The sequence below is a fragment of the Aythya fuligula genome, chromosome 1, assembly GCF_009819795.1.
Source record: "Aythya fuligula isolate bAytFul2 chromosome 1, bAytFul2.pri, whole genome shotgun sequence".
In the NCBI taxonomy this organism is placed as follows: Eukaryota; Metazoa; Chordata; class Aves; order Anseriformes; family Anatidae; genus Aythya; species Aythya fuligula.
The window spans coordinates 137957285-137984811 of NC_045559.1; the positions used below are offsets into that span (position 1 = coordinate 137957285).

Consider the following 27527-nt stretch of genomic DNA (forward strand, 5'->3'; position numbering starts at 1 on the left):
CCCCTGCTTGACCTTTTGTTTTCTTGAGCTCATGCCAGTCAAGCTTTTCCTCCTGAAAAACCTGCTGTGTGTGGGCCACCTCCCGATGAAGAGGCTGCCCACCAGGCAGGAGGCTTGCAAGCTTTCAGCCACGGCTGCTCAAGCAGCTACAGAAGATGCCGGCTGAGCCCCAGGGAAGCACTCCTAACAAATACAAAACCCAGTTTCGATAACCATGATCCTGCCTGCATGTTGGCCCTCCAGGCTGGGAGGGAGCCGAGCCCATAGCCATTGCAGCCCAGCTTTTGTGCTGACTACAAGCTGGACAGGGAAGACTTTTTTCAGGCATTTATTCTGACTTTTATTTTCTTCTCTATTATGAACCTAAGGGGAAAAAGTGACTGGCATCTGAACAGATGATCACAAAAAGTAGGAACTGACTGATCCAAACCCAGGCAGTGTTTCACAGGAAAATAATCGCACCCAGAGGATGGGATGGTAGCAAATGTTGCATTTTTAATGTATTTTTAAAATTCTCTTGGTGCAGACCTGAGTATACGTGATAAAGTCTTTGAAAAATTAATTAATGACAGTGACTACAAACTCCTAGGAGGAAACTAGCAGGTTCTCCAACTTTTTCTGGAAAGTCCTCAATGTATCATTGATGCAGGTGAAGGAAAACTGATTGATGTGACAATTTTGGGGGGCTTTTAGAAAGGGACCTTTTCACTTCTTTCACGCTAACAGGTACCATTTAGTTGGGAAACCTAACAAACAAGTGAGAAGCTAGGGCCATATTTATTGGTAAGTTCTGCTCAAGGACAGAGTCCCATAATAACACCTGTGGAAACATGATGCACACAGTCCAGGCTCAGGAGACCACTTTTTAAATTCTAAGCAGATTTCTCTTGAGAAAGGCTTCTTAGATTTCTGAAATACTCAAGTATTATAGTATTTCCTTTTAAGCACCACGTTCCTTCAATCTCCTGCCCTTTGGGAGCTCCAGGCTGCATTGCTCCACATTTTGTATGGGACTGAACACAAGAAATTTGTGAAGATGCTGACTGCACTGTCTGTTTAAAATGCTGGACTGAAGAGGTACCTATGTTCTTACAGATGTGTATTTGAAATGAGTACAGGCAAGCTGTACCACCTGTGAGATCACAGAAGTAATTATTGGTATAATCTACTCCACTCAGTGTAGGAGAAACAGCAAAGCTCCTATAAGATGCTTGCAGAAATAGTAAAGTTGTCTCTATACAAAAGAGCATTGCTGACTTCTTCATTAAGACTCCTTGAAAAAATGTGACTTCCAACATAAATAACTAATATAGGACCTAGAGGAAATACAACAGCTCGCTGCCAACATACATGTATGCAACACGTAACTGATCTACAGCAGCAACTGTTTCTTCTGAACAATGTATAACAGAGGTATCTAATCCTGAGCTGGCTACATAGAGAAAAATAGATTTCTAAGTTTCTCTGATCAAGGCAAAATGTACTTATCTACTTCTGAGTTAGTATTGCAGAGAAATAGGGACTTCTAAAATATGATTCATCTCATCCTTAGGCAGTAGTCAAAAATAGTTCTAATGAGCTGTACTACAAAAGTACTTACTTCCTTTCAGTGGCCATAAAGGGAGTCCAAACAACAAACTGATACAGTTGTCTATCTAAAATTGTCACAGACCCACCCTGTCCATGTTCCAATGTTTCACTATCAATGTAAGACTTTCAGTATGAGACAAACCACTCCGTTCATTCTGGAGCTGAGCATTTCCACATCCCAGAACTGAGAGGAGACACAGCAGATTTGGGCAAATCTTGTAGAGCCTAGTGGCTCTTGTGAATCCCTATGAATTTATGAGTGTGTTTCAGTCAACACAGTCCCATGACTAGTCATGTGTCCACAATTCCAAGGAATCTAAAGACAAATAACAGCAATTACTGTTAAGTGGTCTCCACCTTCTCCACTAATTTTAAGGCATATATGAAAAATTAGTTCAAGCTAGATGACTATGCTTTACTACCTAAATTTAAGTAAAATTAAAACGCAGGTCCAAGCCATTGTTTAGATTGCTATTGCCTGACACCACCACAAGCATCTCTTCCAGCATGTCTACAGACCCAGTCTTTAAACAACTTAAAATTAGCAGAGACAAATTACAGCTAAAGTGGTTGTTGGTAACCAGTGGGAATATGTGATAGGAGGAGGGAGCTGAGAAATGTATCAAATGTCAGAAATTTTAGTAATCAACTAGCTTTACCTTATTTTAGTCATTCAGGTTTCTACTGCAATGTAGGTATCTAAGTAAGAAGTGTAATGTAAATTTAAGAAAATGTAAACTTTAAGAAAATGTACAAGACTTTACCTGAGCAAGCAGCATACCTCCCTTGACTTCATGTAAAGCTTATGTAAACCACATAGAGGCCAAACTTTAAATGTCTATATTAAGTAACTTTTCCTTTAGATCACTAAATCTCAACCTAGTCTTAAACTTGGCCACTCTTAGCATTTCATAGAGAACCTCCCTGCTTCTCTCCATGTGCCATTTCCAAAAGCAGGCACCAACGCTTTCAACACACCTTATTGCCTATTTCAGCTTTCAGGAAAAGGCTCAGGAACCTTTTCTGGCCAGCTAATAAGGGCAAATAATAGAACAATTCTGCTTCTTCATTTGGGCCTGTGGCTCCAACACTCCCTGGGAACAACCTGTGAAAACCTACTGAAGAGTCATTTCCCTTTTCTTTCAGTCTCCTAAAATCAACATCTCTGTGTTCTTGGTTTGTTTGTTTTAATTATTTAATTATTTGTATACAAGCCTTTTATCCACACATTTTGAGACTTTTTTATCACACTTTACTAAAAAGGAATTTAAGTCTGTTTTGCAGATTCTGTTTTGAAGTTGTCCCTCCACACCTGCAGTTCTACAGCTTCACAAGTGTTAATGGGGGGAAGCACAAAATTGAGAAACTCCCTATAGGTGTCTTCACCTCAGATCCATCTCAGTTATTTCTGAGAATGATGAAGAAACTTCACCACCAGGGGGATTTTCTTAAAAAACTTTTTTGGAGAAATGGCTCAGCAGCTGTAGGTGCATGGATAGTTTGTAAACAGTGAGAGCTTTACTAGAGCTGTCTCACTGCTGCAATAAGATGCCTGGGATGCTGGTGAACCTCTTGCCCACTCATTACTCTGACTTCACCAGCCACCTTTGAGCAAAATAATTTGATCATGCCTTCTGCTATACAAATATCCTGTGCACTTTTTGTTATCAAAGACCACAGAGACATCATAACTCAGTATGAGCTGTTACAAAGGAAGATGTACACAAACTATGTTAAATTCTTTCTTCAGATACTACAGATTTTACTTAGCACTGTTTTCTCACAGTCTGCAATCTCTCTATTCGATCTATAACAATCAATCTTCTCCATCCACATGGCCAAATGAAATTCATCAGGAAAAAAAGCCAGGCCTGTTTTTCCACAGCACTGCTTGTGAGCTAGGGGATCTCATTATTTTCAGAATATTCATTAGAATCTCCACTTACTCTAAAAATAGTAGGATTTTTTTTTTTTTTTCAGTTGAGTGACTAGTGGGCAACAGATTCATGCATATATTTGTTCCACAACACAAGATAAACGTATGTACTCAGACACCACGCCTTCAAAAAGCAGTTGCCATAAATAGAGTCCACATTACAATATTTGACATTGTCAAAGCACCAGTTAATGTTCACTAATAGCAATTAACTAATTCATCTTCAGGGCAACCCTGCAAGCTAGGTAAAACTGATATAATTAACGCATGAGTAAAATGAGATTTAGGAGTTAAGTCAGTTGCCTGGGCAGAGGCCTTTGTGGTCGAGTGGATTAGACATCTGTCTCTCCAACCAAAGAAGTTGAGTCTAATCCTTTTTCTGACATTGATTTGCTGTGTGACCTTACGGAAAGTCAATTAACTTCTCTGCCTCAGCTGCCCTAGCGATAATGATGCTTACCTTCCCGGTGACACATGGGCGTTTGGAGACTGCACTGAACGATACTTTTAATGTACTCTTAAGGCCTATCAGTGGAAGAGGTGAAACGTTAAAGCTTCCTAGCTTTAACATCCTTGCTGTCTTATCTAATTCCTCCCTCCCACACCAAAAATAGCTTGAGGGCAAGAAGGAATTTCTTCAAGCTAAGACCCAGCTTGTGAAAACATGGCTGGCACCAGGAAGTGCCAGCAGATCTTATTTGGCCTACAAATTTACTAGAATACAGGTCAGTACTAGAAATACAACGGGAGTTTGGGGAGGGACTTTGTTGGGGAATGCAGTGATAGGACAAGGAACAATGGCTTTAAACTAAAAGAGAGATTTAGATTAGATCTTAAGAGGAAATTCTTCACTCAGAGGGTGGTGAGGCCCTGGCACAGGTTGCCCAGAGAAGCTGTGGATGCCCCATCCCTGGAGGTGTTCAAAGCCAGGCTGGATGGGGCTTTGGGCAGCCTGGTCTGGTGGGAGGTGTCCCTGCCCCCGTGATGGGGTGGTTGGAACTGGGTGGGCTTTAAGGTCCCTTCCAATCCAAACCTTTTTGTGATTCTATGAATTTTGTTTTGAACTTGCCCATGAAAGAAACTAGGAAGAAAAATGCCACGTTGCTGTGATGTGGCACACAGACTGCTCTGGCCATCCAAACCCAGCACCCCTGACTCAGAGTGAAGCTTCTTTGCAGAGCTTAGCTCTGAGAGGCTGTGCCCATGTACCATCCTCACCTTCCTGGTAGCTCTAAATAACATTCCTGTGGGATGATTTCTACAGGTAGCCTTAGTGCTAGCAGGGACACAAGCCCAGAGAGGAAGTACCTCTGTGTACACAGTGCCTGGAGTAGACCCCCTCGCCATGCTGCAGGCGTGGGCTGGCCACCTGCAAGCACTGGGGAACTGTACATCTAAAATCTGCTCTGTTAGTTCATTAGCAGCTGTCCTTGAGCTTCTGTCCTCTAGCCAGCATAGCATTTCATGACATGCCATAGGACATTTAGAGGTATTGCTTCTGCAGTTGGTGTTTGAACTGCCTGGCAGGTATCTAGGCTGGGGGTGTGTGCATGTAATTTTATACCTTTTTCTGTATGTGACCTTGCTTTGAATTATTTCTGCAAAATACAATGCTGCCTCAGCCTATAAAAATTCCTATATTCTAATACAGCAAAACCCAGTCAAACGGGACATAAGAAATCAACATTTACCTTTATATCTGTGAGCAAGATTAACACTCGTTCTCTTTAATATTGAAAGAAATGTCAGAGTTTTTTCCCTTTTGCCTGCTGAATTATAGCAAGCACAGCCAGAAAACTAATAACCTGCTGCCGTCTGTGATGACACACCGATGCTTCCTGGAATCCTTTCTCTTGTGCATCTGCCCTGCGCTGGCTGCTTTGTTCTGCTGTCCCGTGCTCCCCACCCACTGACCCGTTAGCATTCGTCTTTTCTCCACCCTCTCGGCTCTACTGATAATATGTTTAACATTTGCTTTGATGCTAGTCCTTGAGGCTTTTCAAAATCCTTCTTGGAAAGTACACCATTAAAAAGAAACCCTTTGGGGAAAGACGGGGAGGAAAGCTTAAGCAGAAAGTGCATGTGCTTGTGTATAACAAACTCCTCTGTGTTTGTCTTGCTGAAAGCTTGAAGATGGCTTAATGCAAACCTGCATTGCTGGAAATAGGGAATAAATACTGTGCTCTCCTAAAATACAGCTGGGCTAATTCAATAAACTCTGACTTGTTGGCTGCTACTTGTGCAAATATCTGCACATTACATTACAATAAAGTACTAATGAGCTGTCAGATCAATAATACAGATATTCCCAAAGCTGAAAGATTGATGATAGCTTGTCGCTATGTATTTGCTTACTGCTGAGACCACCAGTATGGACTAGCACGGGCCAAACGGCTCCATGCCAGAAACTGTGGAAGAAGTTAAAGATAACCTGAAGTAGCTTATAAAATTTACTCTGCAATTGTCTACTGAGTGTAGCACATAGCATGAATTGAAACCGTATTCAGCTTTCATGTGCCTAAAATAAGACTTTTCAGTGTTTTTCCTGTGGGATAAAATTACCAGTACAGTAAAGAACATGTAATACTAGGAAGGACATCTTATTTTTCTTTCTTTTTCCTCTATTTTTTTTTCCAGTAGACTTTGTTTAACCCTACATACAAATAATCACACTTTCCTGTGCATTGCTTTTCCATGTTTAAGTTGGGAACGAAATGCGTGGTTTGCCTATAATTTTTTTTAAGTTGGATGTAAAGGAGTATGAGGTCTCTGGATCTTGAGATAAGTTAAAGTTGCCGAGGTAAACAGACACACTTGAACTTGCAGTGACCTTGCAAAATATTGGTGGCTGTTCAGACAAAACTGGATTGCAAGATGGAAGGGAAATCAGTTCATCTTAAGTTTGGTAATTTGGTAATCATTACTGTAAACAGTGTTTTTACTTCTTATTATGATCACAAGAAGACAATGCATAGCCAGTATTAAACCAGTGCAGATATAGAAGATAAAGGCAAAGCTTAATCTTGGTAGGATTAGTGACTCTAAATTGATATGACTGAAAAAAACATTGAAAAATGCTGAAGCTAGGTAGCTTCAGGGACAAGCAAAATGCCTTGTCTGGTAATTTTCAAAAGTCTTTAGAGACACTGATTGCACCTGGAACCTCTGATTTGATTACTGAAATAAAAAATGCCTACTGTAGTAGCCTCATCTGTACTTTAATTAAGAGCTTTGTATTTAAATATAACCATCTGATCCCCTGAGGTTATTTTTAAAGTAAGCTTCTGGCAAGGCACCAGTATGGTAGATTAGAGGCTTGGAATTGAGGGAAAATCATCATTCAGCATACAGTTTAGAATAATGTGTGCATATATAGAGGTATATACAAAATCATGTAACAAGATACAGGTCTGGATTTATTAAAGCCAAATGGAGAGATATTTCTTCTTTTAATGTTCTTGTTCTCTTTTAATACATGCAACGTACATATTGCACTGCGGTCTGATTCATGTAAACACCGTAACGGCACAATCAATCTACACAAAAACTACAGCCATCACTTAGTTGTCTGCATCTACTACTACATCTCACGCCAGCCACTGAATGTGGTATGGGTACATTAGCTCGCAGTTTACCAGGAAGCACACCAGCATGAGCTGAACAGCAGCAGTGACAAATGAAGCACACTCATGGCAAGCGAGCAGTGAGAAGCAGTGGGGGTGGCAGACTGGGGGTGCCAAGGAGCAGTCTTAAAAGGGGAGGGTGAAGGAAGGGCAAAAGACTCATACAAGACACCGCCAAACATGAAAAGCCAGGTAGCAAGGCATTTTTCTGTATCTTATTTGAGAAAAGAACTTACAGCTTCCAAATTTTAATGGGCAAGCATGTGCATCCATGGGGAAATCTTCAAGCTGCATGGGACACTCAGCAGAGATGGTCAATCTGTGAGGAAGGAAAAGAAAACCTGTCATTTTTCATCGGCTCCTTCCCTCTAGGCCCTTTACGTGTGAGTGCTGACACAAGCAAGCTTTTCCTGATGGCTCCTGGTTCCTGCTGAAAGCACAGCAGCCCCCTGCTAACCTGAACAGGAGATAAACCAGGCAGAGAATGGTGCTTGTGGGCCTTATCTGGTGCTGCTCAGCCACACGGACTGGTTTTTATTTATGCAGGCCGTTTCAGTAAGATCACCCTTTCTTATTTGTACGTGCAGGAGCTCCTGTGCTGGAGCTTCTGCCACAGACCTCATTCTTATCTGCTTTGTGTAGGTACTACCACCAAACCAGGAGTCTGACTGCTGAGTAAAGCACTGGTACAGACACAAAGAAGCACTGACTTTTCCTATCAGAGCCATTGAAAAGGGCCTAGTAATTTAGTTCACCTTCCTTTACCCCAAATTCTCCTCATACAAAAGGGGAAATATTGCCTGCCTTCTGCAAAGCACTTTTGAACAAATGAAAACTGCTGTACATAAAATAAGCATAACTACATTTGTATGACAGACTGTAACATCATCTCCAATCTCCAAATACTTTTTCTGTTTGTTTGTTTGTTTTCTAAGTGAAAAAAATTCTGCCTGGCTATGTGCTTACTGCTGTGTATTACCATAGTGAAATGGATATTCTGGATACTCCCACCAAGCTAAGCATATAGTACTGGAGTTAGTTTCTGTGCAAGTCATGTGGTATGGGGGCAATCCACTTCGGTTCAACATCCTGTGAAGTACTGTCAGGAAAACACGACTGGGACAGCCCTGCCACTATGTGGGAACTCGAGCTATAGTAGACATATGGGAAGAAGAGGAAGAACCCTTAGAAAAAGCAGACACATCCCATGGATGTTCTGCTTGATACGCAGATCGAGCTGAATGCAAATAAAAGTCTGAGGTACATTTCTGAGCACTGCAATATATCAGTTATACCTATACCAAATATATCAACAGAGCCAAAGCTGAGTTCACTAGATGTATGCAGCATATAGCACAATGAAAATCTATTTTTAATTAGGCCATTTTGATATTTGCTTGGTACAAATGGTTTGCTTGGGATGGTGAAGACACAAATCTCATTTTACATTATGAATACCCATATGCCTTTCTCACATAATGCAGCTATCCCATCTCAGAGGTGACAGAGCAGAGACAAAGCACCAAGGACTGCCTTGTGCTGGGGTAATGCAGGGCTCTGTTGGAGGGGAGCCCTGGTTCCTTACCAAGCTGCTTCCCCATGGAACAAATCTCTGCAAAGAAATCCACAACATCCTACTACCAGCACATAGAAGTACCCTTTCATATCACAGTAGAGCCATGTAGCCAGACTGCCTAGCTATATGCCCTCAGTGCTACCACACCAAAGCGAGTACTCTTGCTATGAGAACTCCTATCCAAAAGGACCATAAAGTGTGACAATCTGTCTGTGTACAGATGGCACAGCGCTTAGACAGTCCAATTCAATACAACACAATGATGCCTTACTGGGGCACTCAGGCTACATGGACAATAAATTGGGGGAAACAGCTCCACTCACTGCCAACACACAGAAATTCTGGAGCTTTACCAGCAGCTGGAAATGACAAAAATAAGCACACAGAAATGTAATAGTATCGTTGGCTAGGGATCATATTATGAGGATGATCTGGGAAACAGGGAAGGAAAAAGGCAAACTGCAAACAGTAATAGAAGATATAAAGATAATAAACCATATAAAGCAAAAAATGTCCAGCTCAGAACAGAGATAATGTATCATTTTGTAAGAACAGACAGGAAGCCTACAATATAGAAAAGAAGTAACTGAGGCCTGAGATACCTGCCCTTAGGCAAACCTGCTCTTGGAATTTATTTTTATAAAAGAAATTTCAAAATCACTAAAATATGGAGTTGTCTGCAGAGGAGACTGCCCTTGGGCACCAGAGCGAGCAAAGCCAGTCACTGAGAGTGCAACATGGATGAATTTAACAATCTGGTGCTAGCAGCATCCTGTCCAGAACCTGCATGCTTTTCATAAAAATTAATCTAACTGGTACCTGAAAGGCAGCCTGCAACCTTTCCTATGCATTGATATATCTTCTGTATTAAGTATTGCAAATTTAATTTCCTTGATAAGTTCAGAAACCTTTCTCTAAGATAAAGCTGACATGTTTTACTGCAGTACACCTCCTCTCTCTTCGTCTACCAATGGTTATAGTAAGTTGTTTCATAGAACCACAGAATGGTTTGGGTTGGAAGGGACTTTAAAGATTGCCCAGTTCCAACCCCCCCCTACCAGGGGCAGGGACACCTCCCACTAGACCAGGTTGCTCAAAGCCCCATACAGCCTGACCTTGAACACCTCAAGGCTGCAGCTTCATAACACTTACAGTACTTCCCATCTTCAAACATCAAAGGAAAGGATCCCTATATCCATCTTACCAACAGAGCATCTGTGGAATCATGAAGCTAAGTGAAGGAAGATTCAATTCAGAATCATGAATAAGACCTTCTGTTTCATCTGAATGTCTTAGGAATTACAACTTGCTGCCTGAATCTCTGGGAAAAAAAAAAATAGTCTTATGTGTAATGAGGAAGGCTGTTGACATTCCTGAACTGTAATTGTGGAGAAGTGAAGGTGAGGTGCAAAGAGAATGTGACCTAGTGGAATTCAATTACCTCTGCCCCCACCCCCCCAAAAAAAAATTATATATATACATATATATATATATATCTGCCTATATTAAATGAAAGGGTATCAACTACAGCTTTAAGGAACTGTACTGCCAGAACTTGTCTCAGAAGCTGCAATATATCTCAGGTACCAGGGCTACTCTTCTGCCCTCTCTGAAGTCCCCAACCCACCAAAGGCAGCACATTCGTTAGGATGACACCTGGTACTATCTCCTGGGTCTAGCCCAGGTGTAAGGAGAAACGAGTTTAGCAGCTGCAAATGCACTTGGTTACAGCCTTTCCTTTTGTTGCATGGATTCTTTGAAAGAAGTTCCTTTCACTGGTTCTCTCTGATATCTGCATGTTTCTTTCCCTTTCCCATGACTCCAACCTAGGACCACTCCTAATCTGGCCATCTTGAGCAAAAGAGCTGGCTATGCCTGTTATATGCTAATCCTAGGAGCACACAGCTGAATCTCTTATGTACTTTTAAAATGCTTGGTGAACACTCCCCTGGTTACCTCTTACACAGTGTGCACTGCTTGATGCTGGTGCAGGGTCTTGTAAAGGGGAACACAACAGAAACCTTGACTGTGCATTCTGATATATTGCGTAAATGTCACCACCGTAAATTTTTGCACAGCACTCTACGCCCAATGATAGTCATTTTTCATTGAAGTGTGAGGACCTGAAAAACAGCCCCACTGTTTGACTGTGGCCAAAATTGACTTCTGGTTCAAAGAGACTAGATTTTCAACTGCATGCAGGAAAAAAGAAGCTGCACAGCAGCCATCTGTCATGGTCTCAGGGCTGGAAGCGCGGGTCACTGCATAAAGATTTGCTCTTAGGTGCAGAGTACAAAGTACAAATTCAGATAATAGCTCCAAGAATCACAAAGAAACTGGTGTCTGGGTCTGCTCCTTCAAATATCAGCTGGGGTGATATTTGCACACTTCTTTTAGCATTGCGTCACAGGTTACGTACATTTTGCATATCCCATCTTACACAGCTGATTACAACACAGCTACTCCCAGTTTGCAGCTATTGCAGGAAGAGAAAGGAAATCTTGACATGCAAATATAAAACAGCCTTTGTATAATCCTTTTGACATGGTCACTGCAGAGTGACCTTACTGTGCAGTTACCTGAGCTAGAGGCAATCTCAAAACCAGGGTTTTTCTGTCACAGTATCAGCACTGTTCAAACTGCAGTCCTTTCAAACAGAAGCATTTAAAAGCTTCCCTCCTCCACTATCATTCTGTCTTAATAAAAGCTCTATGGGATTAGTTTCACTCAAACAGAGTTTTTGACAAGATTATAAGTAGCTGTTAAAGGTCCATTACAATGGGAGGATGAAACCCTGATTTTACTGAAGTTAAAGGTAAAATTCTCCCTGACATCAATGGGCCTGGTATTCACCCAAAATATGTAAGAAACCCTGGTTACAGCTGCTGATTTATTATTAACTACAAAATTTCACTTTCATAATGCTCCAAATACTTACACTGCTATTCAAAAGGTAATCATCCAGCAAAACCCTATAGCATACCTTTATTACCTGAGAAAAAAAAAAAGTTGTCTACAAATTATTTCACATATTATTCATAATTGTAAATGAAACTTTCATCAAGCCTATATTATGTGTTGCCTTTACTTTAAGAACATAAAATGATCACCGATGTTCTGTTTCAACAAAGTACACTTCAGATGCATATAATGAATACCCTTCTAAGAAATATAGCAAGACTTCACAGCAAGACATCTTCAGTCCATAAAAGTCATCTTCAAACATTTCTTCTAGAGAATTAAGCATGCTGACTCTTTCATGAGGCCATTCCTTTTTAACAGGTGAGGGAAGAAGGAGGTGTGCGATGAGAGAATAAATGCAGATGCTTGGGACCCAGTCACCCACTGGGTGTGCTGCAAGGAGTTCCTTGGCAGAAGTCCTGGTGGCACAATGCACCCTGCCCCTCAAGACACTTTTACAGGGCACTTCAGGGCTCTCCTCGCTTATCCTGCAGTTGCCCGAGGGGGGCTGAAGGGCACAATACAGGTATTAAGGGATGGGGAGGAGAAGGACGAAGAAAGTTGAGGGATGCTGTCACATATTTCGCTCAATGCAAGGAGCATTACTCTTGGAAAAAGAGTTGGGAGATTGAGCAAAACCGTCATGTCTCTGGCTCCCTGGAAGTGTAGAAAACACTTTCTGGAGTATTATCTGCAGCTGTCAGGCTACAGAGGTGACTGGTGAGGGCAGTCACCTGCTTGGAGAGCTAGCAGACAGCCATGGCAACCTGCTTTTTCTTATCAGCTACTAGGTCTAGTATGCAAACAAATAAAGAGAGAGATTTAGGAGGAGAAAGCAGAAAGACAGAGTTACCAGTGGCTTTTAGAAGTAGTTAAAGCAAGTGTTAAATAATTGAAGAGTTACTGATGAAGGTGATGCGTTGCAGTTGTGACTTGTTGGCTTAGGGGTACTGGAGTCAGGGCGATATGAGGCTCTCCTGCCTGTCTGCCTTAGCCCCCAGACCAGCTCAGTCTTCTGAGTTCCTTGCTTTTGTGCACTGGCCTTGCCTCCAATTAAAGGAAACATTTTAATGCTTTGCTTTGGCCCTGCCTATGCTGGCAACCAGTTACTACTGTGGGGCTCAGGCCAGAATTGATGCAGAGGAGCCAAAATGCCCTGCCCATCATGAAGCTAGCCACAACTATTTTCCTTAGAAAAGGCAAAATGTTTACTTGAAACCCATCTCAAAACTACCTCAGCTTCTCCCAGGAATGCCAAAACAGAGTTAGGTGGATTCAGCCTTACCCAAGACACACCTCATCCAAAACAGCTGGCTGGTTCTCTGCAAAGAGAGACTTCGCTGTTGGGACAGACCCTTCTGCTGGAGGGTCTCCAGAAGCTTCCCCAGGTGCCTACTCCAACGGGACCTCAGCAGAACAGTTAATGCCTTGGTGGCATCTCTGGTACACACCCTTGTTCACTCACATGGATAACAGAAAAATAAAGATTTTTTTTTTTAGACTGAGTTGATTGACAATTGATTACTCTCAGTATTTCAAACACCACCATGCTCACAAAGCTCCATCATCACGTTGGATAAGTGGCCAAAGGAGGATTCAAAGCCTTGTTCTGCCCCTCTTTGTGGGACATGAAGGCAGTTTTTATTTATAATGCTGTTTGTACACTCACTTCCTTGGGATCACCATGTAAAATGACCACAGAACAGAAATTAAAGCATTGAGCTGGAGTGAGGAGATCTGCAGAAACTTCAGTCTTGGCTTATTTCTCTTTCTTAATCACTCTGCCAAGATACTACCCTTTCCCAACTTTTCTGTATTGCAGAAATGTATTATGTTTATGTGACACTGAAATGTACTTTGGAAATGCCAAAGAGCACAGTCTATGGAAGACTAAGAACTCCAATTACTGATGTTTTTCTGAGCTGTGAATTCAGAGGCATGGTGTACTTGGCAGCAAAACTCATTTTAAGTGAACCAAACCCTTAGCATAGCTTATGCAGAAGTGTGAGAACAAGTCTTTAATTGTCTACATTAACTGTGCTGAAGATTAGGTTATCCTGAGATGGTCTGAGGTGGATGGGATTGATTTCAAAAACTGTGCCACTACAGGAACAACCTCCCTGAACACAGAATACCTTGACACATCCTGAGCACACTCGTTAATGGGGGCAAGGAGAGATGTTCAGCCTCTACACACAGGATGTTCTTAGAAAGGCAGTGAAACAACCCATAGGGCACTTAAATTATCTGATTTTGATGGTGATTTGGGAAGATACAGAAACAACTGTGGGGATCGTGGAAAGATATAGACTTTTATCATGGGGATTGGTCTATTCTCCCACGTGCCTGATGACAGGACGAGGGGAAATGGGCTAAAGTTGTGCCAGGGGAGGTTTAGGTTGGATATTAGGAAGAACTTCTTTACTGAAAGGGTTGTTAGGCATTGTAATGGGCTGCCCAGGGAAGTGGTGGAGTCACCATCCCTGGAGGTATTTAAAAGACGTTTAGATGTAGAGCTTAGGGATATGGTTTAGTGGAGGACTTGTTAGTGTTAGGTTAGAGGTTGGAGTCGGTGATCTTGGAGGTCTCTTCCAACCTAATTGTAAAATGTGATTCTGTGAATCACATTTCCAACTCCTGGCAAAAGTTTACAGTAGTGGTAATACCTTTCATTCTACAGTATTTAATCAATATGGGTAAAAACAGTGAACGGAGCACTGAATTTATGCTTATGTATCCTTGCCATGCAAATCCAAGAGCAAAATAACTCTCTCTGAAATAAATCTATTTTTATCAGATTAACTCGTGCAGTCAAAAAAACACAAGCTTTTGGGCAGTTAAGACCTTCATTAGGTTCTCTGTCTACAAACCTTACTTTCCTAGAGAAACTTTAGACCTATATGGCTGTACTATAAACGCATAGTGCAGTATCACATCTAGTTGATAGTTTCAGTTAAAAGGCTCTCCAAATGTTTCTCCCTTTTGGTCCCCTATATATGATGAACACTCATTGACACTCCATGAAGACAGCCTTCACATCTCTCCCCTGCAGTAGCTTGTATTTTTACTTAATTCTTGAATTTATAATAATAATAATAATAATAATAGTCAACATCATCATCATCATCTAGCTGGTGCTAGCAATACCAATAGCTCATGTCATTTTTGATATAGGTATAATGGTAAATAGGGAAATATCTCAACCAGCCCACACTTCACTATACCATATTGTCCCAAGTCTACATGCTACATGTCTCAACCATGATCACCTAACCAACGTGGCCAGTGGCAGCAGTGTCCGGAGTCACAACAGGGGTCATCTGAGCCTTGTTTTCAGTGTGAGAAGACCCAAGTACACGAGCAACAAGGGAGCACAGAAAGCTCCAGCACATGCCATAGGAAATGGAGGCTAAGGACTGTGATGGATGCAGCACAATGCACCTGCCCTCCAGTTTTGATGCTGCCAATTAAACAATTTGATCAGCACAGATTTTCTGACTGGCCAAAGGGGCTTTTGTTCCTCCATTTCTGTCTGTCAATGTGGCACACAGCCCCCCTTTGGATGAGCGCCACTTGGCTGCACAGCCATCCTTCCTCCCCATTCATACAGCCTTTATATTTGTACAGATAGGCACAAAACCACATGCAGAATTTCCTATAGAAAAAATAAATAAATAAAGCAAAATGGATTTATAAAGTAATAACGGGTGGGGGGGACCAGATGGGCAGTACCAGCTTGTTTGGACTCTCTTACATCAAGACTGGGATGCACATGGTAGGATGGGTAGAAGGGTTTTTGATTTGGCAGCCCTAAACAAAAAGCTGAAATCCTTGATTATTTTCCATGGTTCGGATGAACGATCTAGAGTTCCAAAACATTACATTACAGTTTCCTTTCAGCAACACACATATGACCCCAGAATCCACTTATTCACTTCACATCTCTACGTCCACCTCCCAGGCCCCTCTCATCAAGATCTCTTGTCTTCTGAGTATGTTCCTCCACACTTCTGTGTGAAAGGGGCACACATCAAGTGATTTGATGATCTGCTCTTTCGCTTGGAAACACATGATCTTTACCCTGCTCGTTCACACAGAAACACATGCATATGCATGTACACATGCACCACAGAAAAAGGCCAGCTCAGTGACACCTTCAGAAGTGACAGTAAAGCAAGAGCAGGTAAAACGGTAAAAGACATAATTCTACTATGTTCCAGCACTGGACTTTGCAAATGTAGAGATGGCATTTTGAGTTTTATTGATAATGAAATCAATTTGCATAGTTAATGTTTTTAAGATGCACAGTTAGTAGCAGAAACATAGTAGGTGTTTATTATTTTGACTGAAGAGCGTTTCTTTATTTTCCTGACCTTTTAGATGAATCTCTAAGCCAGAACACAGCATTTTTACATGGACAAGACATATGACAAGTTCATTAGCCACTGAAAAGAAGACTGTGGAGCAATCAGACATCCTCATGAAGTCTGAACTGAGCCTTCTAAATAGCCCAGGGTGTTATCTCCCCTTCTGGTCTCCAAGTTCCCTGGCTCAAATTCCTGACAAGAGTATACAAAGGGAAGGCCACCCTTACTTACAGAAATTCTTCCTAGGTTTTTACATTGGGTATAATGCATATAAAGGACACAACCTCTGGACTTTAGCTAGAACCTGGTGAAAAAAAAAGTCACTTCATAATTTAGAGCAGTTGGATAGAAACAACAGTTCAGAAATTTTTTAAATACATAAATATAATTGTAATATATATTTGTTCATATATTTTCTGGAACTTTTAATTAACAGCAGTGAACAGAGTAGTCAGGCTGAACATCATCATAAGATGTGTTAACATAATAAGACCTCTTAGAAAGTAGCTGAGATCTCCAAAGGTAATGTCTTAAGAGCAGGTAACATGCTGCCAGTGGTACAGACTACCAGTTAAATGACAGACAAGCCATATATATTTCTTCACCCAGACTGCCATACCAAGACACTTTCCTGTAGGAAGGCTGAAGAAGACAAGTGGAAAGGAATGGCATAGGACAACAAAGACTATTCCTACCCAAAAAGAAACTAGGAACCATTCTGTTGCATGACTTTACTCCACTACACGTTAGCAATATGATGAAACCTTCAGAGAAGGGCAAATTACCATGAATTTCCTACAGGGTAATAACATGCCTGTGTTATAACATGCTTTAGGAGTAATCTCTCACTCCACCATGAAGTGTTCATCTGCTCAGATGTTTCTGAAGCATGTTAGAGCAGCATGTTAGACCTCAGATGCCTACACCACAACCTGTATCACTTCTGATTTATTTCCCAGTGACCGTCAGATACTCTCCTCAAAATCCTTCCACACCCATTTCCTACAAAGCCTTATCCCATGCAAGCCCTCAAATGCATCTTCTCAATCCCCAGCTCTTGGCTCAGCCATGGGTTCCTGGCCCACACCAGCACCTAGCTAGCCTCTGGCATCCCTCACCACACAGCCTTTTCCTCACCAACAAAATTCTTACCTAATAGACACCACAAGGGTTTTTCCCTTCATCAAAACTACCAAAGGCAGGATTGCGATTTATAGGGGTTTCTTTTACTCTTCCTACGGTGCATTGTAAAAGTGCAGGAGTGAAACCAATTTAAGTGCACTCACAAGTGCTGTACTTGCACAGCCTTGGGCTTTGTGTTGCATGGAAAGGAAACAGTGAAAGTCCTCCACAACACCGCTGGAGGGCCAGTTGCTGCTCAGAACATTCCACAGCCTTTAGTGGCTTGCACACCAGCAATCTCCAGTCTACATGAGTATGGGAGCAGAAACCCCCTATGGAAGTAAGTAAATGGGATAGGATTTGTGTCACTAGTCGTTGGTACCAATAGCAACAGTAGCATCCCTAGGTTCTTCTTTCTGCCATTGTGAAAAAAAAAAATAACAGGAACCCCCGTCAGCGTAACTGGAGAGAAATAAGCATCCTTCATACTGAAGTAGACATCTACAATAATGCAGACAACCAACTTCTTAAAATATTCCCTCCCTTGAACTGGGAGCAATTATGAGCCAAGAGGCTCAGCTGCAGCCATCAGCGTTACAGATGAATGAAATTAGCTGAGGTGAATCCCACCCATACGGCCTGGTATACTCCACCACTGTGTATTACAGATCACTCATTGGCAGGCTACTGCTTCAGCACAAGCATAAATGCACTTCTGGGGATGGTATTTCCAATTAGGCAGATGAAGATTTTAATTTCAGTTTAAGTGAACCAACTAGGGAGTTCACTGCAATGTTTTGCTCCCCTGGTGATAAAAAAGATAGAGTAGCCAAAACAATTCTTCAACATCTAAGAGGTACTTCTGAAGCCCTGAACATAACCTGGGACCTGTCCACACATTTGGGCAAAGAGAGAGTCACCAATGCAGCTGTGCTTTCCTGCTAGCAGCAGCAAACGGTACTTGGCCTAGTTCATTTTTATAAAATGGGAACATGACTGAAATTGTACCATCTCACCTCAACAGAAAGATAGGTCTGCATCAGTGCTCAGTGCTGAGCTGAAACTAAAGGTGGATCTTTTGTAACCCCTCAAAGTCCAGCCAAACATCTCCCTCATCCAAAGAAGGGCTGGCCCTGGTTTGGGTTTTGTCTTTTAATCAATTTTACCCTTGCTGTGAGAGTTCCTGTCTTTGTGATAGAGATCTCTGCAGGGCTCTGCCCACTTTTATTACCAGCAGAATAGGCTATTGTCATGCACTCTGCATAGGGACTATATTTGGGCAGGTAATAATTGCCCTTTTTGATTGTATTACACCACAGTCTCCTCTGATGCCTTTCCCTCCCTGTGGATAATTCCAGCTCTGGATTTTTCAAAACAACAAATCTTGGTTCCATAAAGGACAACTTTTGAGAAATGGGGCAACGTGCAATAAAATCAGAGAAACTGGAACCAATAGGCCTGGTGTTAAAACAAGAATCCTGCTAATACGCTGTCCTCAGGGAAGGGCCCTTCACTTTGTATATCCCTGTTTCTCTTGCTCTGTCAAAATGTGAATTGATGAAAAGCAACTGAGAGTCCTTGGCACCACAGCAGTTTTTTACCACTCTGTAAGATGCAGCCCAAAGTGAAGAAATATATTTTTTTTTTTTTCTTCCAGCTTCAGGCTTTTTGAAGCTTGAATATGAAAGAAGAGGCAGAAAGCAGCAAGTCTTTAACACAGTGAAAGGAAATGTGTGTTTGTATGGTTTGATAGCTCCTAATTAGTTTTGTAATATTTATACAATGCCCAAAGCATTGCCAGATCCCTTTCTGTAAAAAATAAATGGATGCATAAATGAAATCTTCCCTCTGAAATGAGAACAACACACACAAATTGAACAGAAATGTTCCCGTCCAGATAGCTGGCTGATTGAAAATTAACATCTCTTTTTAAAGTGTAAATTTGCTGGTCACTCCGCACTCAGGGCCACACAAGCAAATCTGCATCTGGGAAAGGGCGCCTTCTGGCACTGACAGCACTTACAAACCCACACATTTCTCATAGAATAATTTTCCCTTAAAAAAAAGAAGAAAACAAGAACAAGCAAACAAAACCTGGCTTTCCCAATCAAAACCTTGAAAACAGCAGTGCGTCTTCCAGTTAATTGGCTTTATTGTCAATAGCTCTACAGTTTGAAATGGTTAGCTTGCTAATGAAGTGTTTCATATAGGAGCAGACCGTGTGCTAACATGCACCAAGAACACATGTACACTTGCACTTGCAGTTTTAACGCTCAGTGCTAATGTTAAGAAACTCGATTTTCAGCACGGTTAAACCAGTGCATCAGCTACAGAGCACCCAGCAGCGTGGTGATGCTGCCACCAAGTGGACGGCTAATCTACACACTGCAAAACAGTAAATGTCTTCCATGAATGAACGTAAATTAAAATCTTTCGTATTTTGGGCCTGTACGAAAGATTTTGGAGTTTCTTAACAACGTACTGACAAATATCTTCTTCTCCCAAGCTGATACAAAACGTGTTTGCAGGTTAATGCTACATGTTTAACTGCAAACACTCTCATATTCTCAGATTTTCAGTCGTCATAATACGGGGGAAATCTGTACTTCACACATATGACCAGGTGACATTTAAAATCCCAAATTCCAGAAGATTTCTGGCTACCCAGAGGTAAGAAAGGTGGTATGGGGCTCTCTTCAGAAAGTGATGACACAAAAAGATTGCTCAGTACACAGAAGCTGTGAGAAACCCATCTAAAAACTGCCTATGAAGTACTCTCCAAAAGTTCAAGTGCGATCCAAAAGCTTAGTTCTAGTGAGCGTGCTCTACCTCATATAATTTCTGGCAGTAAAGGCAGTCTGGCAGCACTTGGTAGCACTTTTTCCAGCATTTTACAGCAAAGTTTATCAAAGCTTTTATCTTTATAGTCATTCCCCGCTGAGTAAAAAAAAGGCTGCTCACTGAGACATTTGAGTTCTATTAGCCTGAAAAGGCTACTTAAATCACAGTCCTTGAAATAGAATAGTTTTAAGGAACACATGAGCTTTATGCCTTTTACAGCATTTATTTCTTAACTAAGATATACTAAATAATTTCTGAGTATTTGAAGGGGAAGGGGAATCTCTCGCTCTTTTTTTTTTTTTTTTTTCCCTCCATTTACAAAGCTATTTTCTATACAGATCAGTGAAATATGAAGCACATTTACTAGTGCTTTTTTACCACAGTGCTCTTACTGAAAATAAATAAATAAATAATGAAAATGGAGCTGCAGACAATGCTCCCCTCTAGGGGCGGAAAAAGAATTTGCAACACTTACTTCAGCAGTGTATCATTTGTAAACCACATTATCGAAATAAAACAAATAAGGCCCACCAAATCAAAACCAATCAGAATTATTAAGCTATTCCCTACAGAGAATATTGCTGCCTACAAAATCTATCTAAAGAGCATATTGTGTTCTTATATTCAGGCAGAAGAGTTTTAATAACGCACATTATAGAAGCCTCTTTATTACGTTTCCCCAGCAAAATACATCCCATCAACTTCCGACCCAGACAACATATCATCAAATGCAATATGCAAAGAATTCATTTTTTCTTTGTAAGTAAACACATTTATCATGAAAATATATGTACTGACAAGTGCTAAAGCTGGAAGTTTGCTCCACTGATCAAACCGGGTATATTTGGAAGTCAAATAAGATGGAAGGTCAGCATTGGCTCGGCTGCTTTCCTCCTCTTCATTCAGGCAGCCAGATGCGAGGTTGCAAAAGCAATTCCGGCATCGCTGTCAATGACAGAGGGTCCGATCCTCCCTGCACAGATTACTCCTACGTACAGTCTGGGAAGCTCGCGATTCCTCCTTGGAAACAAGGGGAATGCAGAGCTAATGGAGGACTGTCTCCACATCCCCAAATTCTGAGGACCAAGCAAGCCTGGTGGGAGCTGTGGGACATGAAGTACATGCCCCAGCTGGGACCCGCTACCTCCAACCAGCACACCACCACCAGGATGAGAAGTTTTGCCCCAAAAAATCCCCACGGCACCTATCTTCTTGGGGAAAGCCTCACTGGGTAGCGCTGATGAGCTGATACCTCCATGGGAACTTGTGCAGGGCTGGCAGTGGCTGGAGGGGGCTGAGTGAAGGTCATAGACACCACAGTGTGGGTCAGGATGGGCTTCTCCAACCACCTTGTGGCACTGCATCCACTGCTCCCACTGCTGCAGTGTCCATTGTGAAAGACTGAGACCCCTGAGGTAGCACAGCTCTGTGCACCTTACAAAAACAGTCCCTTGGCTTGGGCTTGAACAGAATAGGATATACACTCTTTTATTTTTAAAGTTATTACTTGCAATAGTGGAAAGAAAGCTATTTAAAAAGCTTTGCGCTCCATTTCTTATCACATACACCACGGTTAGTGGGAATTTATTTCCACACACATGCACACCCCCACACAATACTCTACAAAAAATATATATTTTTTTTAGGCTACAAAAGCATTCTGTGTCTTTCTGTAGTCTATAAATACATCAATTCCAAAGAGCCTTAGCCTAATGTTTTCAGAGAGTGAGTATCCATCCCACCTAACTGTACAAGTGCCTCCCAGAGGTGTAAGTAAGGCTGCTGCTGAAGTCCTCCCTTGTCACTGCTGCTGTCATCCGGGCTGTGCACCCAGGTTTCTTTTCTATGAATACCAGAGGAAAAGACACTGGGGGAGATGATGAGAAAGTCTGGGTCAAGCCCTAATTGCCCAACAAATCTGTGCTCTGCTGCATTTCTTTAACACTGCAGAACCCAGGGCTTTCCTCCCCAAAAAAATCATGCCAGCTGCAAATTTGACACACTGTGTAATGTTTTGCTCCGAGTTGACTGCTAGCCTGCTCTGGGCTTCACCAACACAAGTAATTTACACAGATCATCATGAATCTCTTCTGTGGCAGCCCCTGGTGTTGTATTAGGGCAGTCCTGGCAAGGCTGGCTTTAAGGCCAGCATTAGCTATAGTTATTATCACTTTCATCCATCTAAACATATATGTGCTTATCCTCACATTATTTCAGGAGTTTATTATTGCTGAAAGCAATAACTTGGCAAAAAAGTGTGAGAAAGAACAGCGATACATATAGCCAGAGAAAATGAGGGGAAATTAGGTTCTTCTCCTTCTTGTAAACATTACCTCTACCATGTCTTAGCCTTTTTAGCACTAGAGCAGGTACAACAGTGACAGTCTAAAGCTGTAAGACATAAGGATACCTTAACTCTTCTAAATCTCTTTTCCTCTTTTCCTGTCAAGACAAGGGATTTAAGGCCAGGGCCAAATAATAAATAAATCAGGGCAGCAACACCTGAAATAAAACTGGGGATGCTCTAGGTGCCTGCATACAGAAGCATAATACCCCAAGCCCCGACAAGCCCAGACGGAGAGAGCTTGGGGCTCCCATAGAGCCAGCCCCACAAAACCAGACACAGCAGGACAGGAGCACTCAGATTTGCTGAAAACCCCCATTTCAAGGCACTTCAGCACTTAATGCCATGCTCCCAGCCTCTTTGATGGGTCTCAGACATCACTACATGCTCATATAAGACAAGCTTAGAATAGTTTTTTTCTTTCATCTCTTTTCAAGTGTTGTCCGTATGACTACACTCTCAGAGAAAGCCCTGTTGAAGATACAAGGCAGTCTTAATTACTACAGCCTAATTACTTTTAATGAGCAAATCGCTGTACACTGATGTGGGATTTAGCCCGAGAAGAACTTCAGACAATCCTCTAATGTTACTGATATTATATCTAATATCTAGGTTATGCAATAATGAATCTTGACAGTATCCTCTAATCAGATGAGGAGCACAACCCTGAAGAACTAAGATGCTGGTTTGCTTCTATGTCAGTGTAATGCACCAGCTTTGTTTTCAGGAAAATACTTGCTAAAACAGCTCCACAGTGCTTCTAACATACATTGTTTATCCCTAAGGTGATTCACCTTTTAGCACAATTAGCAAAATTGAAAAAGTAATAACAAAAGCTTCGAAGGTTCAGGATATACTACCCCAGAACAAGATGCCAATCTCTGGCCTTTGGGACAGTTCTCCTGCAATCAGCACTGCAGCTGCAAACACAAATAGTAAGAGAGAACAGATCTTCACAAAAAATGCTGGACTGAATCATCAAATCTGTTGAGAATATGCCTTCCATTTAATCAAAGGAAATATTTAAGCACCAGCAGTATTCAGAAGCTACAAATTAATTGGTACTTGGAGGCAGTGATTATGTTTTCCACTTTTCTTGATATTCACACAAATATGTGTGAAGGACTGGTTGCCTGGCTTTACTATGGGTGGGGGAAGTGGCATACCCCACAAGTATTTGCAGAGCTAGTTAGGAAACCACATCAGGAGAAACGAATCCAGGTTATTACCTCATGGTATACAGCAGAGTGCCGTCATCCTCAAGGCGCAGAAGTTTGTTTGGGGTTGTCATGTTGTGAGCAATAGACTTCTTGCCATTGTGGAAAAAAGTGTCTGGTGTCCAAATCTTGCTGGCGAGCAGATTGTTAAGGGGGAGGCGCTGCATAGGACCTTTGAATCGAAGTCTTTCATCTTTCCAGCTTTGTCGGAAAAAAACATCAATGGTATATTCCTGGCACAAAGAAACAACCGGGTTATGGCAGGGTCAGAACAGTAGTGATGGTTCTGAAAATGGCTTTAGCCCCGTAAATACAACTGAGCTGGGAGCCACATGCGAGAACTTACCATCTCTGTGTCTGACACGGGACCAAAACTGGTAACATAGATATCTGTTTTCACCTGTGTTATTCTCTCTGTAATAAATATAGGCTCTGAGTCAGTAATTGCTTTAAGATGCAATTCGTGCTTCTGATGCATTTCTCTTTTAACAACTTCTGAATCACTCCAAGATCCCCAAAAGATTGAAATTAAGAAGACATTTGAGGAGGAATTTCTTCCATGATCAAATGCAAACATCGACCTTTGAGAGCCCAGGCTCTTTCCTTATGATCAGTGGAAAGAAACAGGCCCTTCAAAGGTGCAATTCCCCTGACTGATAGCTTTCGATGCCTGCCACAGGATGAAACAAAGTGTGCCTTGGAAAGGCCTATTTCCTTCTGCTGAACTGGGTGATTTGCTCAATGGCAGACATCTACATTATAGATGTCCAAAGCTAGGTGAAATTAATTCCACCCTTAAGACCTTTAGGTCTTGCTGGCATCTTTTCAAACCGAGGACTAATTTAATTTAAGGGCAGAAATTTCAGAAGTTCGTTACGTAAGATAGGAGCATCGAGCCCTATTTTCAAGCATCTCTGCGTAAAGTGAGAGAAGAAGGAGAGAAAGGAACGAAAGCAATGTGTTGGTCTCACAAGAGGAAACGGTGGGGGTAGCCAGATTAAAAAAGGGCCAGGAAGAAACATAACAGATGGTTTACACATGGGAAGGAGATGAGAGAAATCTGGGGGAAAGAGAGCTGAGGGAGGGCTCAACAAGGTTAGGATGGCAAGTAACTATTCACATGTTACGGTTTTAAAATAGCTGCTGTAGAGGTTATCAAAATGACATATCAATAGAGATTTGCTGTAGCTGTCTAAACACGGATGGTTTGAGGTTCTGTTTTAAACAGATTTTTGTTGCTGGCATAATTTTATACATGCTGACCAGCTAAGGAACCCTGCGGCAACCTGCTAGCACCATGTCTCGCTCACCTTAAGAGAGAGAAAAGGAAACCAAAATGAATTCAATTACAGAAAGCATGCATCATGCATGCTCTTCTCATCCAACCTCAAAGGGTTGATGACTGAAATAAAGGGATGTCAGTGACCCCTATATGGAGCCCTGCTTGCCAGGAGACAAGTCTGATTTCTGGCCTGTCTCTCATCAAGGCTGCACCAAGTCCATACGTGAGGGTGGCAGGGGTCACTCTGTAGCACCATCACCCACACAGTTCACCGGCCACAGCCAACATGCCAGTCTACCTCCCAGTCCCGGGCGCAGCCGGTTGTCATAGCCATCCAGCAGACCATCCAAGATCCTGGTGAATATGGTAATGTTATCATTGGCGTCCTCTTTTCCTGGTGCTGTTGGCGTTTGCGAGAAGCTATTTCATGCAAAAGAAAAGAAACATGTCAAAAACTGCATCAATCTCAAGGGACCTCAAGGAAACTTCAAGATGAGAGCCTCCGAGCTTCCTGCCCTCTCCCCTCCCATTTCACCTCATCCTGGTTTTTCCCCGGCAATAGTTCTTCAGTCTCGGGAAACTGCATCAGCTCATGGTAGGGCTGGATGAGCAGCACGGATTTTCCTGGAGATGCTCCCTCAAGTCTGCCTGAAGGTACTATTTAATCCTTACACACCAAACACCTTCTCGTTTCTACACGTTACGTAACTTATCCCCAGAACAAAGGACAAATTCTAACCTCATTTGAGGATTACAAACTCCCACTGCATCCAAAAATCCCACCCCAGCTATCACTGGGGTACCTGAAAGGAATACTGCAGCACCAAGACAACAATTCTTCATGCCTCCTCTCTCTTCTGCATAAATTATCCCCCACACACCTTGTAGTATGCAAATAACAACAACATGTAGTGGGCTTTGCTCCATATATTTGCACCAGATTTTTTTTTCTGCATTCAATCTGAACTCCTTTTTTTTTTTTTTTTTTTTTTTTTTAAGTGACTTATGGACAGATATATTTCAGAAAGGGTCCTTCAAGCCAGCAAAATACCACTGATTTTTTATTTTAAACTTGTCTGCTCAGGTATCTAAGGTTCAGACCTAGGAAGCTGGCTTACATAGAAGCACCCACAAGGATTCCCCAGCTTACAGCACTACCAAAACTTGCATTTTTAAATCCATTTCATTTTAATTTAAAGACACTCAGGAGAATCCCCTGCCTACTAATGCCTTTGCTTAACTAAAGAACAGATAAAAGACATGTAAGTTATCCATAAACAGGCTTCACTTGCAGCAAGCAATAAGACCCTCTTAAAATGGCAAGTTTTCTCAGACTTGGTGTTTATTCAGCTTTAAGTCTCTGCTGAAATCACCAAGAAACGTTCCATCTGTGAAAGAGGGCACATCACCCCACAGGTAGCCATACCCTACTTTATGCACCTGATCTCGGTGTGAACTAGTGACCCAGAGATAAAAAAGATAATAATCCTTGGTTATTTATCACCAATCCCCAGGGAAATAAATCTGCAAATAAACAGAGACTCTCCAAGCACTCCTCTGAATAGATTGCCTTGCAGAATGCCTGTAAAATATGCATGATACTTACCTAACAGAACAAGAATTATACGAAGAAAGATAAGTGACCTCAACCTGTACCTCCACAACATTTACACTAATGCGACCTGGCTGATACCCATGCACTCAGCCTGGGCACAGTCTGGAAGTTTTATGGGCACAAGACCTGGCTCATGACAAGCTGCTGGTGGCCACATAACACCCCCTACACACTAGTCAAACCCAGTTTGGGGGACACACAGTCCTGTGTCTGCCCCCACTACATCTTGTGTGCTTCTGCTGGAAAAAGAAAGGATTGCAGAGCCTCTCAGGAAAGGGAGCAAGGCCAGGCTGGTCTGATTCCCAGAAATGCAGAAGCACATAGAAACTCCTGGCCAAGAGTGGTTCCTCACAGCATGGGTGAGGTTGGCAATGCTGCCACCCTCAACAAGCTCATCATGGGGAGAGCCTGAAGCCACCACAAAAGGACAAGCCACCACAGAAGGACTTTCCTCCTGTACTCAGCTCTGGTGAGGCCACACCTCGAGTACTGTGTTCAGTTTTGGGCCCCTCCCTACAAGAAGGACATGGAGGTGCTTGAGCGGGTGCAGAGAAGGGCAACGAAGCTGGTGAGGGGCCTGGAGAACAAGTCCTACGAGGAGCGGCTGAGGGAGCTGGGCTTGTTCAGCCTGAAGAAGAGGAGGCTCAGGGGCGACCTTATCGCTCTCTATGGGTACCTCAAGGGAGGCTGTAGCGAGGTGGGGGTTGGCCTGTTCTCCCACGTGCCTGGTGACAGGACGAGGGGGAATGGGCTTAAGTTGAGCCAGGGGAGTTTTAGGTTAGATGTTAGGAAGAACTTCTTCACTGAAAGGGTTGTGAGGCACTGGAACAGGCTGCCCAGGGAAGTGGTGGAGTCACCATCCCTGGAAGTCTTCAAAAGACGTTTAGATGTAGAGCTTAGGGAAATGGTTTAGTGGGGACTGTTAGCGTTAGGTCAGAGGTTGGACTCGATGATCTTGAGGTCTCTTCCAACCTAGAAAATTCTGTGATTCTGTGATTCTGTGACATTCCCGTTGCTGCAGGCAAAAGTTCATCTGTGAATCTCACCCATTTT

The 27527-nt window shown here is 42.2% G+C and overlaps 1 protein-coding gene across 2 annotated transcripts in view; it reads right to left on the reverse strand.

The window, feature by feature from the left end:
- Nucleotides 1-27527, reverse strand: part of GABRA5 (gamma-aminobutyric acid type A receptor subunit alpha5) — a 72858-nt gene that overhangs the window by 21651 nt on the left and 23680 nt on the right. For both annotated transcript variants that reach the window (XM_032207736.1, XM_032207737.1), the window contains exons 3-6: nucleotides 25158-25279; nucleotides 23924-23991; nucleotides 23590-23810; nucleotides 7386-7468 (exon numbers count right to left, since the gene is read on the reverse strand). In XM_032207736.1, the coding sequence (XP_032063627.1) occupies nucleotides 7386-7468; nucleotides 23590-23810; nucleotides 23924-23991; nucleotides 25158-25279 (494 nt within the window). The remainder of the gene's footprint in view (nucleotides 1-7385; nucleotides 7469-23589; nucleotides 23811-23923; nucleotides 23992-25157; nucleotides 25280-27527) is intronic.